At 40.2% G+C, this 20,796-nt stretch overlaps 1 protein-coding gene across 2 annotated transcripts in view; it reads right to left on the bottom strand.

Annotated features, from left to right (window-relative positions):
* Positions 1–4,091: 4,091 nt before the first annotated feature.
* ATG7 (autophagy related 7) overlaps positions 4,092–20,796 on the bottom strand; it is a 92,476-nt gene continuing 75,771 nt past the window's right edge. For both annotated transcript variants that reach the window (XM_061472928.1, XM_061472926.1), the window contains one exon: positions 4,092–4,429. In XM_061472928.1, the coding sequence (XP_061328912.1) occupies positions 4,397–4,429 (33 nt within the window). In that variant the 3' untranslated portion in view covers positions 4,092–4,396. The remainder of the gene's footprint in view (positions 4,430–20,796) is intronic.

Here is a 20,796-nt window from a genome sequence, read left to right as displayed (position 1 = left end):
GCTGCCCATGCTCTCTTCAGCTTTTGTGTACTCTTAATGCAAAGTCCCAGCACAGCCAACCCCAGATCCATGGGGTCCGCAGCACAGGAATGGCTATTTGCACTGCTGGCCTCTCACGGTTGGCACAGTGACAGGGAAGGCTGGCTATGTGTTAGCTTGCAACATACTCATTTTTTACAGGAATGTTAGCTATCCTTCCTATTCCCATAAGAACAGAGAGTCAAAATTCTCCTTGAACTCTAAAGATATGATTTTACTCTGAAAAGAAAGTATATAAATACATCCTCATGGCTTCTGTCATGGCTCTTAATGATTCTGGTAAGGCAGAGTTGTTGATCAGCAGCAGGAAAGCTGGCAACAGAAACTTAGTGATCTTTTCACACATTACTGGCATTAATGAGAATCCTACATACCAAAGTCTATTCTCAGTCACATCTTGGCAATCTCACTGGTTTTATGATTTGGCTGGAAAAAGAGGAAGAAAACTCAAAGGAAAGTTGGGAGCTGGGTGAGCTCTTCATGGCCCAACACTGTCCCACAGTATGCAATGATGAAGCAGCTACTGGTGGACTCGGCAGTGCTGGGTTAATCCTAAGGATCTTTTCCTACCTAAATGATTCTATTAGCAATTCCAATTAGACTAGTTAACATGCATTTAGAAGGAATTTGTTCAGTAAGAGGGAGAAACAAGTGCTATGATATGATTATTCTACATGCACAACGTAAAGTTCAGAAATACATAAAACCCATTTCGTAAGACTTTTCTATGAGAGCACAGGTGAGAAACTAAAAGAAAACGCTTATGTATAAAAAAATACTCAATTTTGATAATACTTCTCTTGTACATATTTAAGGTGAGAAGCCAAATCTTATACAAAGAAACAGAATTAGAAAGAACATTAGATGGGAAGTGAAGTAAGAATAGCAAAGATGACAAAAAAGAATTTTAGCTTATGTCACAGGACACGATACCAAAGCCATACAGAACACAGGGAAAGGAAAAGTATTTTTCCAGGCTCAAGCTTAATGATTTTAAGGGCTGGAGCAATCACTACAGTTTCCTTCGATGTGCCAAACTAACTACTGTGCCATTGACTTCTGCTGAAGCACCATCTCCCTTTAGATCTTGGGACTTATCAGCTTCCTTGGAATATAGATCCTATGGTTCCATTCCTCAGTGATTTTCTCAACCAACCTGTCTCGGCCATCCAAGTGCAATTTCATGGATGTAAGTGTGATTTTCAAATTTGTGCCCTTTCTCCCTTATAAAGCCCAGCACTGAAGGCTTAAGACTCAAACTAGCCCCATGCTCCATGCAATAGTCTCATGTGGGCTAAATCACCTACTGGCTACGATTCTGCCGCCTTTAATGGCACCATGCCAGTTTACACAACAGAAAGGGCATGCCCTAAGTGAAATTTAATCCCTACCGACAGTCCATGACACTAGGGAAGAAGACCACAGCAGACTGTGAAAGCATGGATGAGAGCAAGTGAGGGCTTTAAATAAGAAAACGCTCACACAAAATCTCAGGTTCTTCACTCTCCTGACTGCAGTGCTATTCCATAACAAATTTTGGTCCCCAGCCAGCAGACACAGTGAAGGGAGGGATGACATGAAGAAATATTCTAGTTAGTAGAAGTGTGAAAGCAGAGCAGAGGCTATCATTCCATGAGTTTCTGTAACACTGAGCACAAAAATGATGTCAACAGCTCTCTGTTAAGATCTGTGATCTTCCAAGATTATTAAATGCCCTCAGATGTGACATGCAGGTGTTAGAGCTGCCTTCTGTGAGCTACAGTCCCACCCACACAGCCATACAGGGCCATTGCACTTGTGTTGGATAGCTGAGGAAGATGAGTAGGTTCCTCTGAGGCTGTTCATTTCCCTCTTCCCAACACATTAGGTTTATTTGGGTTCTACAATGGAAGTTAGAGCTTGGGCTCTTCACTGATGCCTAGGAGGGCATGGCAGCACAAATCAAATTTAAGTCCTGCTTCTTTCATGAAGAGAAGTAAAGATTAGCTTCTCCCATTGAACAGCAATAACTGGAGCTGCGGACTGTGCTGATATCCTGCCTTAGTGCACACAAGCCAGTAAATAAATATTTTTATCCGTTAATAGTATCTGAACGTGCATTCATTCATTTCAATGGATTCTCATGATCTCTCACTCAGTAAATGCCTAGAAATTGCTTAAAAGCAAAGAAAGAACAATTCTGGTCTGCAAGGAGAAAGAAAACAACATTACAGTTAGACAACGGAAGTTATTCCAAGTCCAACTGAAGTGTTTCTGAGCATCAGAGACATCTGGGAAGCATATGTACAGGAAACTGCTCAGCCTGAGAGAGTTGTGTTACTGAAATTACAGAGGTAAGGAAACATTACATTAACCCTGAGTTTCGAACCTTTCAATCTTGTATCCTTGTGCAGTTAGATACTTTCAACGTAAAGCTACAGGGTGACTTCAACCTGACAAGCACAGTTTCGGCTGCTTAAGAAATTATTGTTCATCAGTTTTCAAAAAGATGTCTCGATTTTAACTTTTAGATAACCAGAAACTGCAAAGACATTTTCACGTGTTATGGCCAGCAACTCCAAGAGATAAAAATACACATCATTCCCTTTCAGCTACCCAGTACTGATTCATGATTCCTGCTGGACTATGGCATGGCTAACAAAATGGAAGTCATTTGAGCTCATAACTAATTATGTACATTAACAAACTGCTTTCAAATGGTCATAGCACGTCATCAATCTTATTGTCCACTGCCTGACCACCAAATGAACAGTTTCCTTTGATTATTAATCTTTCAAAAAATATATTTCATTAGTATCTATTTTTATATTACAATGAAGTTAGTTAAACATGACATTCCCTTAAGGCTTCTTAAGAAATCACATAAACAGAATGAATATGATAGTTAAAATAAATATAAATAATAGCTATTTTAGATACTTGATGCAAACCTCAGCATGTTTCAATAAATCTTCTTTCATGACTGGAACATGGGAGTTGCAGATATCCTTGTTTCAGGCAAACGTGACCTGACAGGACTTCTTCTGATGCGGCAAAGAGAGAAGCTGTGACATTATCTCCACCAAATATTCAGAGCTTATGTTAAGGAAGGTACTACAAATAATTGGACTGACCAACTAATTTTCATAACATATACAGGAAATAAAGACTGCTTGGCAGATACAGTAGTTTGCATTTTTTCTGAGTGAGTTAGCCCAGAAAGCCCACAACAGAAAGCTATAAAAGGGATTTCAAATACCCTTTAAAACAAACTCCAAGACAAAACCCAAGAGATTCACTTTCAATTTTGTCATAATGCATTTGGGTATTTCACACATCCTTTTTTCTCAAGTTACCTTTTCAACACAAGGATTCTCAAAGTACAGTTTGTGCTCAGCCATAACCCCTGAAGCCATTCCTGCTGCTGCAAAAACTGAAAAACTTCAAATCCAATCAAAAAGGACATCAGAATTGCTCTATTGTAACACCTGTGAAGCGCTGAACGGTGGCATCCAAGAACAGCAAAGTCAAAGAACCAATTTCTTATTTCAGTTCTTATTTCTCTATGAGTTTTGACTGAATCAATGATCTATCCCCCAAAGCAATTTTTGCTATGTAACTGAGCCTCCTCTCTAAACTTTAGGGGAGCCTGATCACGGTACCAATGCATTTTGGTCTTTCCTGTCTGAAAATAAGTCAAACCACATTGTTTCCATAGCATGAAGTTGTGAGATCTCTACAGAGAATAACACCTCCATAGCATGAAATTGTGAGATCTCTACAGAGAATAACACCTCCATTGACAAAGGTAAGAACAATCAATTGCACTGTAAATATGTACTTTGAAACAGCAAGCAATGTCGTATAGGTCTTAGGTGGAGGCTCTCACCTACTCCTCCTGTCCTTAAAGATGCAGTTTAACTCCAAATAGCAGAATATTCTTAATCTCTTAACAATAAATTCCAACTAAAAGGGCACAAGTCTGGGAAAGATGAAAAGACATTTAGACATGCTGCATGGACATGTCCATTGAGAAGCAAAAACTAAAAACTGGGACAAGCAGAACACCAAAGTTTGCTTAAGCAGCATATTTTATATGTAAGCTGTATTTAGAAGCTAAAAAGAAAAAAAAAAAAAGACAAAAAAAAGACAATGAGGTTTAAACATAACCACATTGCTTTAGTTATTTACATAATAAAACTGGGGAGACTTAGATCCATAACAGACTGCTTTGAAGGTGAAGGAATTAATGTCAAAATGTGGATGTTTGTTATCTGTAGCCATCAGAATGGTTAAGCAATCATTAGCTTGTCAAGTAACAGATAAAAGGCAGGCTCCAGTCCAAAGCAGGTCATCTTCCATTTTATTCAGCTGATTCTCAGACTGTTTCATCATCACTCATATCCCAGATCTGCAACAAAAAAGGAACTGTCATTTTCATTTCTGGAGTTTCAATAAGCTATAAATACCCTTTTAGAAAATTAGTATTACTATTTCAAAGGAAGCATGAATAACGTTTCATGGACTGTTGACTAGCACCAGTGGAGCTGTAGATAAAATTCAGTGTTTTTTTGTGAACAACCTACACACCATTCATTTGGGGGTATCTTTTAACATACACTTCAGCGTTTGTTCCTGAAGTGCCAGGGATGGCATCGGTCCTTTGTCCCTGTGGGGAACGACACTGAGTTCATTTGTTCCAGAACATAATCTGTGTGTTGGCATTGAATGGCCTACTAAGTTATCCTCTCTTTTCACATCCTGACCACTAAAACATATCCAAAGAAATACAGAATGTGAATGGTTATTTCAACTGTAAATGCTTCTGGGCACAAAGCAGTACTTTACACGTCTCATACACTGCAGCAGCGCTCACACTTGCACTGGTTAGACAAATAAGCACAAACAACCCCATTTCTAGACAGGCAACAAGGACTATTGACCTATAGCTTTAATAAACCCCTTCAGACAACATGTATTTCTGGAATTTGAAAACATTCCGGGAAAAAGCTCCTCAGATCCAACCTGGGAGAACATCTCAAGTAAAACATGTCTGTGCAGTCCTACACGCTGTGCAAGAGGAAAACTCGGAATGGTTACATTTTCTCAGTTCCTAGAAGCGTTGCAAAATGGTGTAAATCCTCATGGAAAATACTGAAGGAACAGTTTGTTTACAAAAGGGGAAAAAAAAGTTTTCATCCTGCCCTAGATGAGCAGCTTGGAGCTTGCCAAGGCAAACAAGTCCAGCTCACCAGTGCGGGTCAAGGATGTGGAAAATAAATACAAACCCCAAAATCTTTAAATAGAGTTTATGGTATGATTCAAGCTGGCAGAAAGCAAGAAATCAGAAGTTGAGGCCAATAACCCCTCTTTGTCCAGCCCACTCCCACTGTTGAAAGCAAAGCCCATAGTTTGTAGTACTTACAAACACACCTCTGGCAAAGCAGCACAAGAAATACCTTTAAAAATACACCACGAGGTGATTCAAAGGCAAAAATGAAAAAAGCCAACCAGCAGCCCTGAAAGTGCCTCCTTTATCCACTGAACAGACACACCAGGAGCACACCCAGCTCCTCTGCTTCCAGGCTGGCTATTCCAGAATTCCCGTAGTACTCAGAGAGCCCTTTTGCCTTTCACTTTTAAGGGGCAGTGCTTGCATCACCCTAACACCCCACACAACACAAACTGCAGCTCCCACGGCACTGCCATTTCTGGTTGTTGAACACAAGGGGAAGAAAGCAGCTCCCTGCATGTGGCCTTGACAGCCAGGACAGGCTGAGAAAGTTGGGGCTGTTCAGCCTGGAGAAGAGAAGGCTGCGTGGAGACCTCATAGCAGCCTTCCAGTATCTGAAGGGGGCCTATAGGGATGCTGGGGAGGGACTCTTCATTAGGGACTGTAGTGACAGGACAAGGGGTGATGGGTTCAAACTTAAACAGGGGAAGTTTAGATTGGATATAAGGAAGAAGTTCTTTACTGTGAGGGTGCTGAGGCACTGGAATGGGTTGCCCAGGGAGGTTGTGAATGCTCCATCCCTGGCAGTGTTCAAGGCCAGGTTGGACAGAGCCTTGGGTGAGATGGTTTAGTGTGAGGTGTCCCTGCCCATGGCAGGGGGGTTGGAACTGGATGATCTTCAGGTCGTTTCCAACCCTAAGTATTCTATGGTTCTATGACAGGCAGCCATGGAGGGCCCCAGCGATTGTGGAGATTCCCAGCCTGTGCCCATCACACACTAGCAGCAGCACCTACAAGGTCATTCAGGAATTACAGCATTGTTAGCAAGGGATGAAAGTGAAGACAGAGAATGACTATTATATTCTCTCCTATCTAAAGCTTAGGTCTTTTTTAGGAGGCTTTCAACATAAAGATACACACAGCAAAACTGAAACTGAGGTTCCCATCTATTAAACCACTATGCAAACATCCTGCATTGAGGAGAGTTACTTGTAAATGTTTTAAACGCTATTATTTTATTTCCAGAAGAACAGACAGTTTTATAACACAGCTTATACTTCATCTAATGATCAGAGCAGTCACACCAACAGAATCTTAGAATGGTTTGGGTTGGAAGGGACCTTAAAGCTGATCCAGTTCCAACCCCCTGCCATGGGCAGGCACATCTTCCACTAGAGCAGGTTGATCCAAGCCCCGTCCAACCTGGCCTTGAACACTGCCAGGGATGGGGCACAGCATTGTGTGTCAAATCTTACTAAGGTTTATAAAGAACAAGGCAGTAGTACTTTAATAAATGTAGAGTGGACAGGAGAACACGAAACAACAGGAGCAAGTCAATGCAAAAGCTAACAAGTGCATGTTAAAGAAAACAAGCTTTGTGATACTGTGTAAAAGAAGTTGCGTTAAATGTCAGTACCAACTGCTAAACCATGATACATCATACTCTTACTTCAGAGGAATACACATCTTCATGGAAAAACATTCCAACTACACAGACTATGAGTACCCAAAGCAGTGAAACTCTGAAGAGGAGGAATCATGAAATACTGAAAGCCATGAAAGCCAATACCTAAAATGACTGTCATGACAAGAATCTGATAACCAAGCCAAGCTGGGAATTGGGAATTTGTTTTCACTTCTCTCCTGTTCGGTCGCACACCTGGGTAGGGCAAACCTAAATGCAGCAGTCATAAACCAGGAAGATAAACCAGCTGTAAAAACCAACCTGGTCTGGACAAACCTTGACAGTCTATCTGCAAATACATGCTTCTTTGCAGAGGTTCTTAAATTCCAGATACAAATTATGTCTACTCAGCATAAGAGAATTCCCACACTTGTTTTCTTCAAAGTACAACTATTATTTTCTTACACAATAGGAAGAATAGGGAGAAAAGCCCTGTGTGTTAACCGCTCACAAGTTCCCACTGACTGATTTTGCACAGTTCCACACTGCACATTCAAGCAACCCTACTGAACAGGGAGTTCTGCATTTCCTTCATACAACAGTAAGACCTGGTACCTGACATTTAACTTCCATGGGAAGGGTTCCAAAATCATGTTCACGTCCTGAAGCTGGTAGTGGCTTTGCATCTTAGAACTAACATACGTAATTCAAACAGATAACTACTGTTTTATCTTCTAAATAAACTTGCAATGTATCCAATATATCCTTAGGGGGTTCTTAGAAGTTTCTTGCCAGCTAGATCTAACAAGGTTTGCCTCAAAAAGGGCAACGTCATTAAGAGAGACAAAACAAACAAACAAACAACCCCCACACATACTATTTTCTACACAAAACTGAGATAAATTTACATACATGGGTACCAAAACACTCTGCTTAGAAAAACCTGGAACAGTTTTGTTTTGCAAACCACAGTATTCACTATCTTATAAGTGCTCCAAATATGGTGAAGAGTAAGCGAAGAGTAAAATTCCACAGGCAGAGGAAAGGGCTGAAAATGAGACATTACATACATGAAATGGCACAGCTGAGTATCCCAAGAGCATACACGGCTTCCTGATCAATTCAGGCTTATCACAGGATCTCAGACTGGTTTGTGTTGGAAGGGACCTTAAAGCTCATCCAGTTCCAGGCCCCTGCCATGGGCAGGGACCCCTTCCACTAGAGCAGCTTGCTCCAAGCCCCTGTGTCCAACCTGGCCTTGAACACTGCCAGGGATGGGGCAGCCACATTATTATGTAGTTATTATTAGGAAATATCACATCTTAGTCTGATTTAGAAACGTACACTTTAGAAATCTAAACAAGAGGAAAAAAGAATACATTCAAGCATATGTTTAAAGTGACCAAATTATGTTATAGCTATAAAATGTAAGCTTTTTGATGGTTATTAGCTTAAACATTAGCTTAAACTATGCTCTACCCCTGAGACAATACATCAGAACTTTTGGCAACCCAAATACAAAACATGTATGCCTAAATATACTTGTACTAGAAATGAACTGGACATAGGAGGCTGCATTAATACACCTTGTGCAACTTCAGACTTCTGTATTTCAGTATTCTTCTCGGTCCACTGGCTGTACCTTCCAGGAATGGAAACAGAAAAGAAACTGCAACTTGAAATTCATTAAAGCCCTACAAGTTCTAACATGCAATGTTTTCAGTCTTCATGGTATAGACTGAGGGATAATTACAAAGTTCAGCACCCTCCTTTCATCTTGGGTACTTGATGCACAGCAAGCACTACCCTTCATCTTCCTGAAACCAAAACACTTCAAGCATTTTGCATATGCAACAATTCTTTCCCCATCCCCCTTTCCCACAGGAAAAAAAAAGCCATAAATGAACAACCAACAGAACACTATTCCACACCACCAAGAGCACATTGTTCATAATTTGTATCTAGCTGCATGTCAGAGCCTGCACAGTGCACTCTGCGGTGAAGTATTTTCTTTGCTCTCTAAGAAACCAGAGTGATGCACTTCAACGAGGATCCACTCTTGCTCCCAGTGGCAAGAGCTTATCATACAGTGTCTGCAGTGGTTCCCCCCCAGCAATTCCTTTCAGAAGCAGCTGCTCACTGTATGCAATTAAACTTTAGCTAAAGTCAGTTTTGGACATAATCTAAAGACTTAACTATCAGATACCTCTTACCTGACACAGAAGTTACAAACTTAAACACACAGAAATAGAAATTAACCTTAAAAAAATAAATAATTAAAGCCAAGGATTACAAGACCTGCATTTCTTTCTTCAAGCTGCTTTAAGCTGCAGGTAGAGAAAACCGTGGGTAATTCTTCCAGATCCCTGTACACAACAGCCTTCCCCTAGCTAGTTGGCATGGCTGATGAATTCCTGGCATCCCTAGGATCTCCAACAAGTTCATTTTTTCTGTCCTTGCCTTCACAGCCTTTCTGGTCTGAATGGTTTACTATCTTACAATAAAATCCATCAACTCTGTCCTTTTTTCCCAGTGATGGTGTCCTTTACTAATGATTGTTTTCTCTTTATAGTCTTTCCAAAACTGTATTTTCAGCCCACAACCACAGCCTAAAGGGTTATGGTCATGATGCATTCTCATTTTGGTCTCAACCAACAGCAAGCGCTATTCTTAGAGTTCTTGTATGCCATTCTCTTGAATAAATATATAATACTTCTCGTGAATGGCCCCACTTTTCATACAAAATGCGAGCATCCCCCCCTCTCAAAATCACGCTGCTGATTTTGATCTTGCCAACCACAGTATGGTTAAGAATCTTGCCAGGACCTTTCAGGACATCTCTTCCTCCTTCCTCTGATGTCCTCCATTTTATCAAGCTGTAGGTGTCTGAATTTGATTTTCTGTCCCTTTACTCAATTCTTGTATCCTCTTTACAGCACCTAGTGTTCCAGGAGTTCAGGACAGAGGGATCACAGTCTTTTCTGAAGATAGCTTCTTCCAAGATGGGTTTTACACGTTGTTTGTCCTACCCACAGTTGACCTATTACTGCGCCAGTTGGTCAACATGCGAAGTCAGCTTAGCTGGCTCACACACCTGAAACCAGAGCATTTTCTATTCCAAATACTTCAAAAGATATACTTAAGAACAAAACCAGAAAAAAATCCCACCCAAGTAAAGAATACAGAAAATGTTTGTTTACATTATACACTTAGTAGTGAGAAAGCCTTTTTAATACGCTCTAGTAAGAAGTTCCAAACAAGTCTACAAATAGTAGCACTGGAAAGTCATTAGGCCATTCTGGTTTTACAGCATTTTCCTAGCTATTTGTCAGAATATTATATGAAAACATTCAAAAAGGATTTATTTTTTTTTTTTCATGACTAAGTTAATGAAACAATACAATAAAAGAAACAAAGAAAATGCATACTAGGGTTTTTTTTTTTTGGTATAAGAATGCCTCCAACACATTTCCTTCCATTGTTTCTTGTTTTATGAGGGGAAAAAAACAAAGCAGAGAAGCAAGCAAATACAAAAGCAATTTCTCTCCCCCTCTCAAAGGGGTTGGAACTGAAAAGGCCACTTTTCAGGGCACAGCAGTGGAGCTGCTGGCTGACACATACCTAAAGAGGAGAGTTTCTACTATTAAGTCTTTTCCTCAAGCTCTTAAAAACTGAAAACAAACAAGTGTGAAAACAACCACCCCCACCAAGCAGGCCCCATGATTGCCATTATCCTGTTTTGTGTAGGATTTTGAACTTCATTTTGCTACTGCCAAAAGGTGACTATTCAACGGGAGTGTTTGAATGAAGCCACGGTAACGTAAATACTGTCACAGTAATGACTAGATCTGATAGAAACCCTTTGACTGAAATGAAAATGAAAACACAGTATATGAATTATACATTCAAATCCTTGTATCATCCTCCTCCTTTGATGTGCCCAGAGTTCACATTAAAAATAAAGATATGCGTAAGTCTGTATTTATTACATTTCTAAGTCCTGCAGAAAAATCACAGTGTAGATGCAAATGCATATTTATTTCATAGGTTTCACAGCCTTGTACAGCAAACTTGGATCAGGCACCTAAATGGATCTCTCAGAATAATTATCACCATTTGAGACTATGCCCTCTCAACCACACAGACTTTGTTTTGCTGTAATGAACAGCTTGCCACGGTCCACTACATCTTTTTAATTCACAGGTGATGCAGAACTGCTGTCTAACCTGTGCATTAGCTTTGGGGTCACAGAGAATCAAACCTGTCATAGTTACTCATGAAAAAAAGAGCACCAGTTGAGCTACACAAGCTATTCAACTGATAAACAATTCAGAAACGATGAAGAGATTATCAAACATGAGACTTAAGGTACACTCGGTGCTCTAACAGAGGGTCACAGAATCACAGACAGATCTCAGCTGGAGGATACCTCTGGAAATCATTTTGTCCAGTCCTTCACTCCAAGCAGGGCCAACAAGATCAGGTTGCTCAGGGCATTTCTGAGCTTTCACAGCCTAAGAAAAGTGTTTTACTTTACCTCCAAACACATAAGATTACATCATCTCTTGAAACAAGGATCATCTTTGTCAAACTAGCCCTTACCCATCACATAACATAAATAGGCTCACTGTCATTACCATCCTCACAGTGCTTCTTTACGCATAGGTGACAGCAAGACCTACCTGGCAGGACACCCTACTGCCAGTCTTTTCAACAGCTTGAAGATGCTAAGTGATAAAGGTACAGTACTGTTCACCTGGTATACCAGGTAACCCTTCTATTCAACAGAAACACAGCCCATAACCAGCTGGTGGTCAGACAGGAAACACACATGTGCATTCGGACTGCTCACGTGAAGATCTAAACGTCTCTCCACTCTTCGCAGAGACAGAGGTTTGGGGTGGAAAAAGGAACCAAGACTTCGTCGTATCAGGAAGGGAGACTGCCAAATGTTACAAAGACCCTTCAGAACTGGACAAATCTCCCCCAGTTGTTAGCACACCCCCAACTTCTACAAGTAACTAAAGAAAGTCCACAGAAATCCCTTGAGTTGGACTGCACGATGAAGCTGCAGAGACTATTTTCAAATGAGCCAGACTCCCACAACAATAAAAAGTACTGGAAGGTCACCTAACTCAGTCACGTTTCAGTCCTACACCTACAGTATTTTCTTGTTTAATCAACCACATCTTCACAAAGCATGGCTGGCAAAGACAAACGGAATATGCATTATTTGAAATAATGCTGAAATCCATAATATGGATCCTTTGGAGCTCATTCCCATTATCAGAAAATAATACTGGCAGGAAAAAATAACACAGATTTCCCACGTGCAGTTATGTCATCTTACATGCACAACTTAGTACAAACATATTTCCTCTAGTGCTCCGTCTATAGCACATAAGTGATAGAAAACTTGAAAAGCAATCAAAATCTTAATTTGTTAACATTTTGCTTTATCCAGTGACCTCACTAATATCATCATTGCTTCCATGGAGATACATGTGGTGTGTACACAACATTTCTGGTTTGTGGAGGAGGCATCAAGAAGTTATGGAAAACTTTCCCTTCTCTCCTCTTATGCAGGAAAAACTGCTTTTCATACAATTAAAACCCAGAATCGCTTCTGAGGACACCAGCTGAAGCTAAATGAATAAAGGAAGACGGTTTCCAGTATTAAACGCATAAATGATACTGCAATAATCAGATTTCATATTTTATAGTTCAACAGCTTAGAGAAGATAAGTGCATTTGTATTAAAATCTGACATGCAGTTTTCCCCATGACTATTATTAAAATCCATCATGCCACTTCTCCCATTATGTTTATCAAACAGAACAAAAATATATATTACCCAGAAAATTGCAAGCCTCGGTACAAAAGCACAACTAGTAAAATGTTTAGATACTAAAGGTAGAGATGTTCTAGGAATACAACAGGCAGATCAGGTTTATGGTTTAGTTCTACTGAACCACTGTTGTTTCTAATGGGCAGAAAATGAACACGGAGAAGTTTAAGGTGCCCCAGCAAGCACAGACGTTTCCAAGCACATTGCCCCACTTCTGAAGTATTCCCTATGCCCATACATTACACAACCTTCTAAATAATAGAGGTAGCCTCAAGTTCACTGCAAAACCTATGTAATGACTCAGGAAACAGTTCTGAAACCACATGTCTGATCCAAATTCAGCTGAAAACTCCTACAAGTGTCAGATTTATATTTATAACTTTCATCAATACAGAAACAACTGAACAAACAAAAATCCGCATGATACTGTGCAGAGGCTTCATGCTAGGAGGGTCTTGCATGACTCTTGGGATGCCAGAACCCTCTTCCAAACGTCTTTTGATTTTCTGACCACATAATTTCAACATCTGCTGGAATAACAGATCTTTTGTGAATACTCATATGTGCCCTAGCTCTCAAATCTCCTTAACTCTCATTTCCCTTTCATTATCTGCCTGCTTTAACAAAGTGGAAACCCACTTCCTCTCCTGTTGCTTTCTTCATTCCCAGACTCCAGTGGGAAAGCAATGTTTCAACAAGGTCCTGATGGGAGGTGAGCCTTATTGCAGCCTGATGACACAAAACTGTTACAAGATGGCATGATCACACAGAATGATTTGTTATTTTGAGTGCACAGCGCCTTGGTCACCAATTCAAAATCCAGCCCACTCTGTTGCACTTCATTATTTGTAACCTGGTGCTCTGGAAAAGGAGAGAAAGAAACACAATGCTGATGATGTCATCTGTCTGGTACAACCCCATCTTTTAATTCCAAGTCTATCTGGTCTGGCAGAGCTTGGCAGAGCGCTGCTGCAGCATTCCTGAAGCGTCACAGTCACACGAAGCCTGCAGCATGCCATGCTAGAGAGCTCTGGAATGTAGAGTACATTGCAGATGTGCTATAGAGAAGACTTCCAATTGCTTACAAGCCAAACAGCTTGTTTTGGCTCAGAATGCTCTTTCCCCCCCATGTGGGATTACTTTGATCTTTTTGCCTATTATATGATTGCAATTACGCTGAGTTTATGGGATCAACGGGGACCGTGGAAAGAACATGTTAATCCAACTGTGAACGACAGAGTGAGAAGCTACTTTATAAAGTCTGACTGCAGGGCAGCAAATATAGTTAGCATGTTTTCAAAACGGGAATATAAACCAAGGCTGTAAAATGAATGTTTCATAAAATTAATTAATAATCTTAAAACAAGCACTGGATCTGCTGCACTATGCAAACAAACTTTCCGTCTTCATGTCACTAAATTTACAGTATCTGAAACATCATTTGCTTTCACTTCCTCGCCTCCTCTTCCCACTCAGAGAGCAAACTGGAATATATAATACTAACACTTGGGTGCTTTCATTCAGACAGACAATCCAGCAGGGCCAGGAGGGATATTCTCTCATGCTGTGATTCCAGCAGGCTGCAGGAGCCACATCCTTGGGCTGCGCTCATCAACCTTTGCCAGGAGGAGCAGGGGCAAGCAGCAGCTTGGCAACATGAGAGGAGTGACACCTCCTCAGACAGTATTCAGAACTGAAGTCACATTCATCTATAAACAATCTGGATCACGTCACACTTCAAAAAATGGTTTTCTTTTCAGTAGTGAATAAAATGATTCATCTCGCTCAGTTTATAAAGCTCTTCAATTCCTTACAGAACGGATAATGACCAGAAATTAAAAGGAGCCTGTGACAGGGTTCAAGGCCAGGCTGGATGTGGCTTTGAGCAAGCTGCTCTAGTGGAAAGTGTCCCTGCCTGTGGCAGGGGGTTGGAACTGGATGAGCTTTAAGATCCCCTCCAGCCCAAACCATTCTGTGGTTCTATGGTATAAATATTGCATAGGGGAAAACTGAAGCCTTGATATAAACCAAAACACAGGAGGTATCCATACATAAATGAAACATTTATGTATTGTTTGCAACTCCTCTTTTTAAACTAGGAAAAAAAAAATACTCTAAGGAGCACTCTCATAATATTAATTTAAATGCTTGGGTCTAAATTTGACAAACATAAGATTGTGCTGAATAACTACAGTGTGGGCCTTGGGCAGGCAAGTGATTTTATCCAAAATAAACACCTTACAAGAACTATTTTGATCATCTCTTTACTTTGGCAACATATGATTCTGGTGCCTAAATATGGATTGTGTATTGTGTAAACCAGTATGCTTCTGCTGCTCACTGACAAGCTGCATTCTGGCTTGCAACTCCATATATAATCATCTCCTATTCATCCTTTCTGACTTAACACCAAAGTTTCGTTATGTTTTTTTTGGCTTCATGGAATATTCTTACAAAATGCCAGTGCTGCATTTACCTGTGTGCAATGCAGAAGACTTAAAAATAACCAAACCCCAAACAAAAAATCCCAAACAAGCCCCCGGAAAACATGGAACACAAGGTACAGTTTTCCTGGGAGTAGTATTCTTCCAAAGCATTCTCACTGGGAGCTCAGGGAAGTGGTACAATGTTGTGTTTTCTTGAAGGCCAACCCTCTCTTAGATTAACCTTTCAAGTGCCTGCTACTTTATAATAAAATCTATTTACGAGCTCTTACGTAATTCTAATATTTTTCTACTAGTGTGATAAACAAATGAATTGCTACTCTATAGGAACAGTTCTTTTCCCTCATAAGAACCAAGGTTTGATTTCCTCCACATCAGAGATGGATGTTTTTCCCCATTTTGTTTTTTATTATGGGTAATAGAAAACACTTCCTAAGGAGCTAAATCTGAATCGTACCTAGGTTGTGGTCTAAGACACTAGAAAAATACCAACATTAAAGAAAATGAGTTTCAAATGACATAAATGATGTCTGGTTTCTTCCTAGCTGTGAGCAGGGAAGTGTTAGCTAAGCACCAGTCATGTCCGCCTTTGATATCCTCTCATTTTTTCTCCTCTCAGTAATTCAAACCATCCTGGATATTAAGAGTCTGCCTTTCTTTGAGCTACACATCAAGACAATTTTTTCTTTAACATACTCCTATTTGTCCAGAGGCCCTTGTTAAAGCCCCACATAACCTCATGCCTTGAATTCCACCAGTCTTCTCAATGTTCTGAGACCATGCTCATTAAATTAATCCCATTCAAAGCACAGATCTACTACTTAGGTCTGTTATTCCAGCTACAAATCTTTGCACATGTGTGTCTGCTGGCAATACAACTCCCTGTATCACAAACTCTTTAACTGGGTGTTATTTCATGGTACAGCTCAAGCCACTTCCTATCTCAAGTCACAGATTGCATGTTATTTTGCCAGTAAGGGAAGCTTCTGTTGTCCACTCCTTTATTTTATCAGTTCCTATGGGGCTTTCTCCCACACTGACCTATCCACAGGGGATAAATCTGTAATGAGAATCATATGATAACAAGTTGAAGCTTGTTCTCTGATATTCCAGAAAGCGGAATATCAAAGAATTAATCACATTCAGGAAACAAAAGAACCAAGTGTCAGGCTTCAGTAAAACTTTGCTGTTGAAGTAGAATTTGTGAATACACCTTCAAGCTAAAGACAGCAATTTCATTTTGGGGGGAATTAAAAGAGGATATTTAAAGCAGGAACTATTTTCTTCATTGCCCTTCTACTCAATATTTAATATAACAGACCATGGTTTAGTTTCATTGTAAAGAGAAAGCAAAGTTATCCTTTGCCTTCAAAGCCATGAGCTTTTTCTTCTGCTGGTTAGACTATATAGTTAACAAAACTACAAAGGCATAGCCAGCCTTTAGAAATTATTTCAGATATACATAGCTACAACTGATGGAATAAGCTCACTGAATTGGTGATTTTTATAAATCACTCTTCAGATAAGCCAAGCTTTGAAGAGATAGCAACAATCCCCCTACTCACATGTATTTCACCTGAATGATTTTCTTTCAAAAAGCAATTCCTTCTTTCTCTAAGACAAAATATCAATTTGATAACTCCATCCAGTTACTGTATCCAACAGGAAAGTTCAGAAGAAAACCCTTAATCAAAATAATTTTTTAAAATTTATTTTGCCCAAATTTGATTTAATCTAGCTTTTAGCACTGAAAATAAAGGTTTATCAAGAAATTCAGGGAGTAAACAGCATGCGAAGTTCACTGTGTTAGATACTCTCTGTTGTAGGCAATAATCACCTGTGGAACCAGGTAACAGACTCCTCAGAGTAGCACATACAGAAAGAAGAAAAGGCAATGGGCACAAGCTGCAACAAGAGAAATTCTGCCTGGCCACCAGGAAGAACTGTCGATGACGGTGGTTAAGCACTGGGACAAGCTGCTCACAAGTCCAACCTTGCACTTAGGAGAAAGCTGGCTGGGGTGACCTCTGGAGCTCCCTTTCAGTCACACGTTCTATGACTGCAACATAGCAAATAACTGGTAGCTAGGTGTTATAATTCAAGTTGTATCAACGTTATTATGTTACTTGGATTACTTGAATTAAATCCTCTAACGGGTTTAGCATCTTAACTGAATCTTACTTACTTCAAAAGCTTGCTGCTGGGATGGGAGGAGGGATCTCGAAGGGAAAGAGAGGGGACAGCACTTCTTTTTCATGTGCTGCTCAGCATGCACCATGGTGAGGCTCCATTTCCAGCTAGAACACCTGGGTAGCAAAGTTTTAACCAAATTCTGTCTAATTCTTCTAATACAGAACAGATAATCTACACTTTTTACAAATGCATGCTTTAGAATTATTCTGCTGAAAGTCATGGAACTGTTCTCTAGCTCCGAAAGATGAAAAGATTAGCTGTCACAGCCTGATGTAGTCATTTCCTGCTAATCTGATCTCTAAATACTGTTGCTCCGGGTGGCTTTGGTGATGTAAGGAAGTAGCTCCTCATGGAAACTTTTGTATTCCTTTGTCTTTGTTGTAATAGGGCTCAATTAAAATCTCAACAACAGAAAAAGCTCCATACCACTAACCAACAATACTGAGGGATTGAAAAAACCCCCCAACCCATTAACAATCATATCTCAGGTTTGAACTGCATGCTTCCTTTCCTGTGATGGTTCCTCTGAGGAGCATGAGGTGCTTTAAACTCAGTAGATTCTAAGCTGTTATTAGTGACTTTCCCGTTCCTTGTCTTGTTTAACAGCAAGAAATTGCCCCTGACATCAGTCGTCAGTTCATTTGCATCCTGGGGACATCACTTGAGAATCTAAGCTTACATTCAAGAGCCAGCACATTAAAGCAACATTCTGAGCAGAGATTCTCAGACTCTTTTTGTAAGTCATGATGACAGGAAAACTGTTGTGGTCAGGAATAAACATCGCTGGGTTTTCTTCCTTTGTTTTCCTATCAAGCAAGGTTTGCTTTTTTGGCTATGGCAAGTACTGCTTCCAGGGAATCAGAAAAACTAGAAAAATCCAAAGACTGGAAGTGGCAAAGGCTAAGGTGTTCCTTGGAAAGTCAAAGTTCTTGAGTAAGCCCTAAAATGAAGAGAACATGGGCAGCTAAAATATTTTTGCATAAACTGAAAAACTCCTCTACTAGTTGGGAACAAGCTGGAACTTGCATGGGGCCCTGCACACACTGGCAAACATCTTAATTGTTCAGAGCAGACAAAGTCTGTTTAGTCATGTCTGCTGAAGTGGGAAGGATATTACAACACATCTCTGCAGTCTGTTTCCACATAGGTCAATCAGTTCTTGAAGCTTGTTTTTAATGCACTTTCATCCAGGCAGAACAGGAGGCGTATGGACACCTTTACACGGGTTGGCCACACACCTGGCTAGCAGACAAGTCATCTCTGAATAGGAGCTCACAAGTGAGCAATCAAAGAAACAATCTGGAGTCCCAGCAGACACGCAGTGCCAACACGCATTAATGTCTGGGAGGGATTTTGTAAGAGTCTAAGTATGCCTCAGTGAAATTTCAAAACCAGTTTCAGTGCCCACTGAGGATAACAGTAATATATTTAAAACAGAGAGGGAACCGCAGCACGACAAATACAAGAGGCAGCAGCTGAAATGGGTAGGTGACTTCCAATTTGTTTCTTCATTTCTCAAAGGATGGGGCAGGCGACACAGGATTCTTTCTAAGATACTCAAGCAAGTTTTTTAATCCATGTTCCAAACCAGCCAAAAGCCATTCACCTCCTGAACACGTTGCATGCCACAAGAAGGTTTTTAAAACCGCACTGAGGTGGATCTCACGCACACTGGCTATGCAGGAGGTAAGTGTGGTTTTGTGCTCTATCAACAGCCAAACACTGTTTCCCTGCTTTGGCAGCAGTACCTCAATTTTCAACACATACCTTCTCTTTCACCTATACTGCATTATTGGAAGGCAGATGTTTAAGATGCTTCTATACATGGATTATGAAATGACATGTGAAGTGCCAGTTCTGTAAAGAGCAGCTCCATGACCTTTTCCATGTAGATCAATCTTGCTCCACAAGACTGTGTTAAGGTCCAGAAAACCAGCTAAATATTAAACAAAACCACATACCAGCTAGCCTACAAATCTTCCTGTGTTTGGATCTGTCTCATTTTGGGTATGGTATGGCTCCCTGAGCCCAGAGGTATATTGCTTTTGTTGAGTATAGAGAAAGGCCAGCAGGAAACCAGGAGGAAATGTTATATTTGTATGGAAATAGATACTCTTCCCTTCCCCTTAATTTTGCATTCTGGAAAATCTTCAGCCTTGCTGATGATAAAGGTACACTATCAGGTGGTAGCTTATGTTATTTATATGTATTTTAACAAATTCTGAATTAATAAATACAAATACATTTAATAAATAGTTTAAACTGATTTTAAATTTCAACTCTTCAGAACAGAAAACCATGTCTAGGCTTGTAAGTCCCATTAAATAACTGAGTAGGATCTGGTTTTCACAGGGAAAAAGCCCTAAAAGGTCAGGTTCAATGAAAGAAATGATGTACCTCCTTTGAAGAATCCAAGCTGCAGCCAAGTTCTAATCTGGGGCAGTGATAACATCCATGACAGAAGTTTAGGAACAATCGCTGTTTGCTTTACTTAGAGCAGCCAATCACAAAGGGATTTATCTCTAGACCAGTACTTTTCCCACACCAAGGAAAACTGAAATTCAGCTGGAGACCATGTATGAAGCAGGGCAGGCACCTCACAGTACTTCATTGAGGGGAATTTGTTTTTACATTATGCCATTGCTGCAAACAAGAAGAAAGAAATCAAACCCCAGCAGATCATTCAAAAGGCAGAACAAATTCCAAGTTATTCCAATTACAGGAGTTCAAGCACAAAGATTAGAAGTACCATAAAAACTGACAGAAAATTATGCAGTGAGTCAAGGTTTATTAAAAACCAATGGGGAATGGGATAATTATTGCACTTCCTTCTGCTTGTGAACTGGACTCAAAGAACACTAGATGAGCAGGACAGTGTCGCAGAAGTGATACAGTTATTAGGTGTACAGTTATTCACACACTATGGTATGCTTACATTAACACAGGTAGTCTTTGTTACTTTGAGAAAATGGTGGTGTCACCTTGATTTATGATCCATACTGAAAAGGCGAATTAGATGCATCTCAAGAAAGGGCAGCACCTAAACTGAAGAAATCGGGCAGCAGAGAGAATGAAGAAAAAACCTATTTAAAGTTGTCTGATTACTGGTGATGGCTTTATGAAAAAGAAGTTAAAGGAGACTTCTTAGAAGTGTTTCATGGAAACTGAGATGAAAAAGGTATTAACCGGAGCTCTAATATCACTACAGACTGGAAGCATTCTGCAGTAGAAGAAAGGTGTCAGAATGCTGACAGCAGTGGTGGGTGATGAGAGTTCAAAAGGAGATGAATATAAAGTAAAATTCTTTTTAAGCCAAGCTGGTCACAAGATGCCTGGATGGGGAGACATCAAAAAACTTACAGTGACTGACAATATAAAGGACAAGGAGGTGCCAGAAGGAAAGAATTCCTTAAGACAAAACAAAGGTAAAACACCA

The sequence above is a fragment of the Pezoporus flaviventris genome, unplaced genomic scaffold (assembly GCF_033815535.1).
Source record: "Pezoporus flaviventris isolate CSIRO_AGI_PZ_B2104156 unplaced genomic scaffold, CSIRO_AGI_Pfla_v1 ptg000073l, whole genome shotgun sequence".
NCBI lineage: Eukaryota > Metazoa > Chordata > Aves > Psittaciformes > Psittacidae > Pezoporus > Pezoporus flaviventris.
This window is presented reverse-complemented; position numbering and strand designations above follow the sequence as displayed.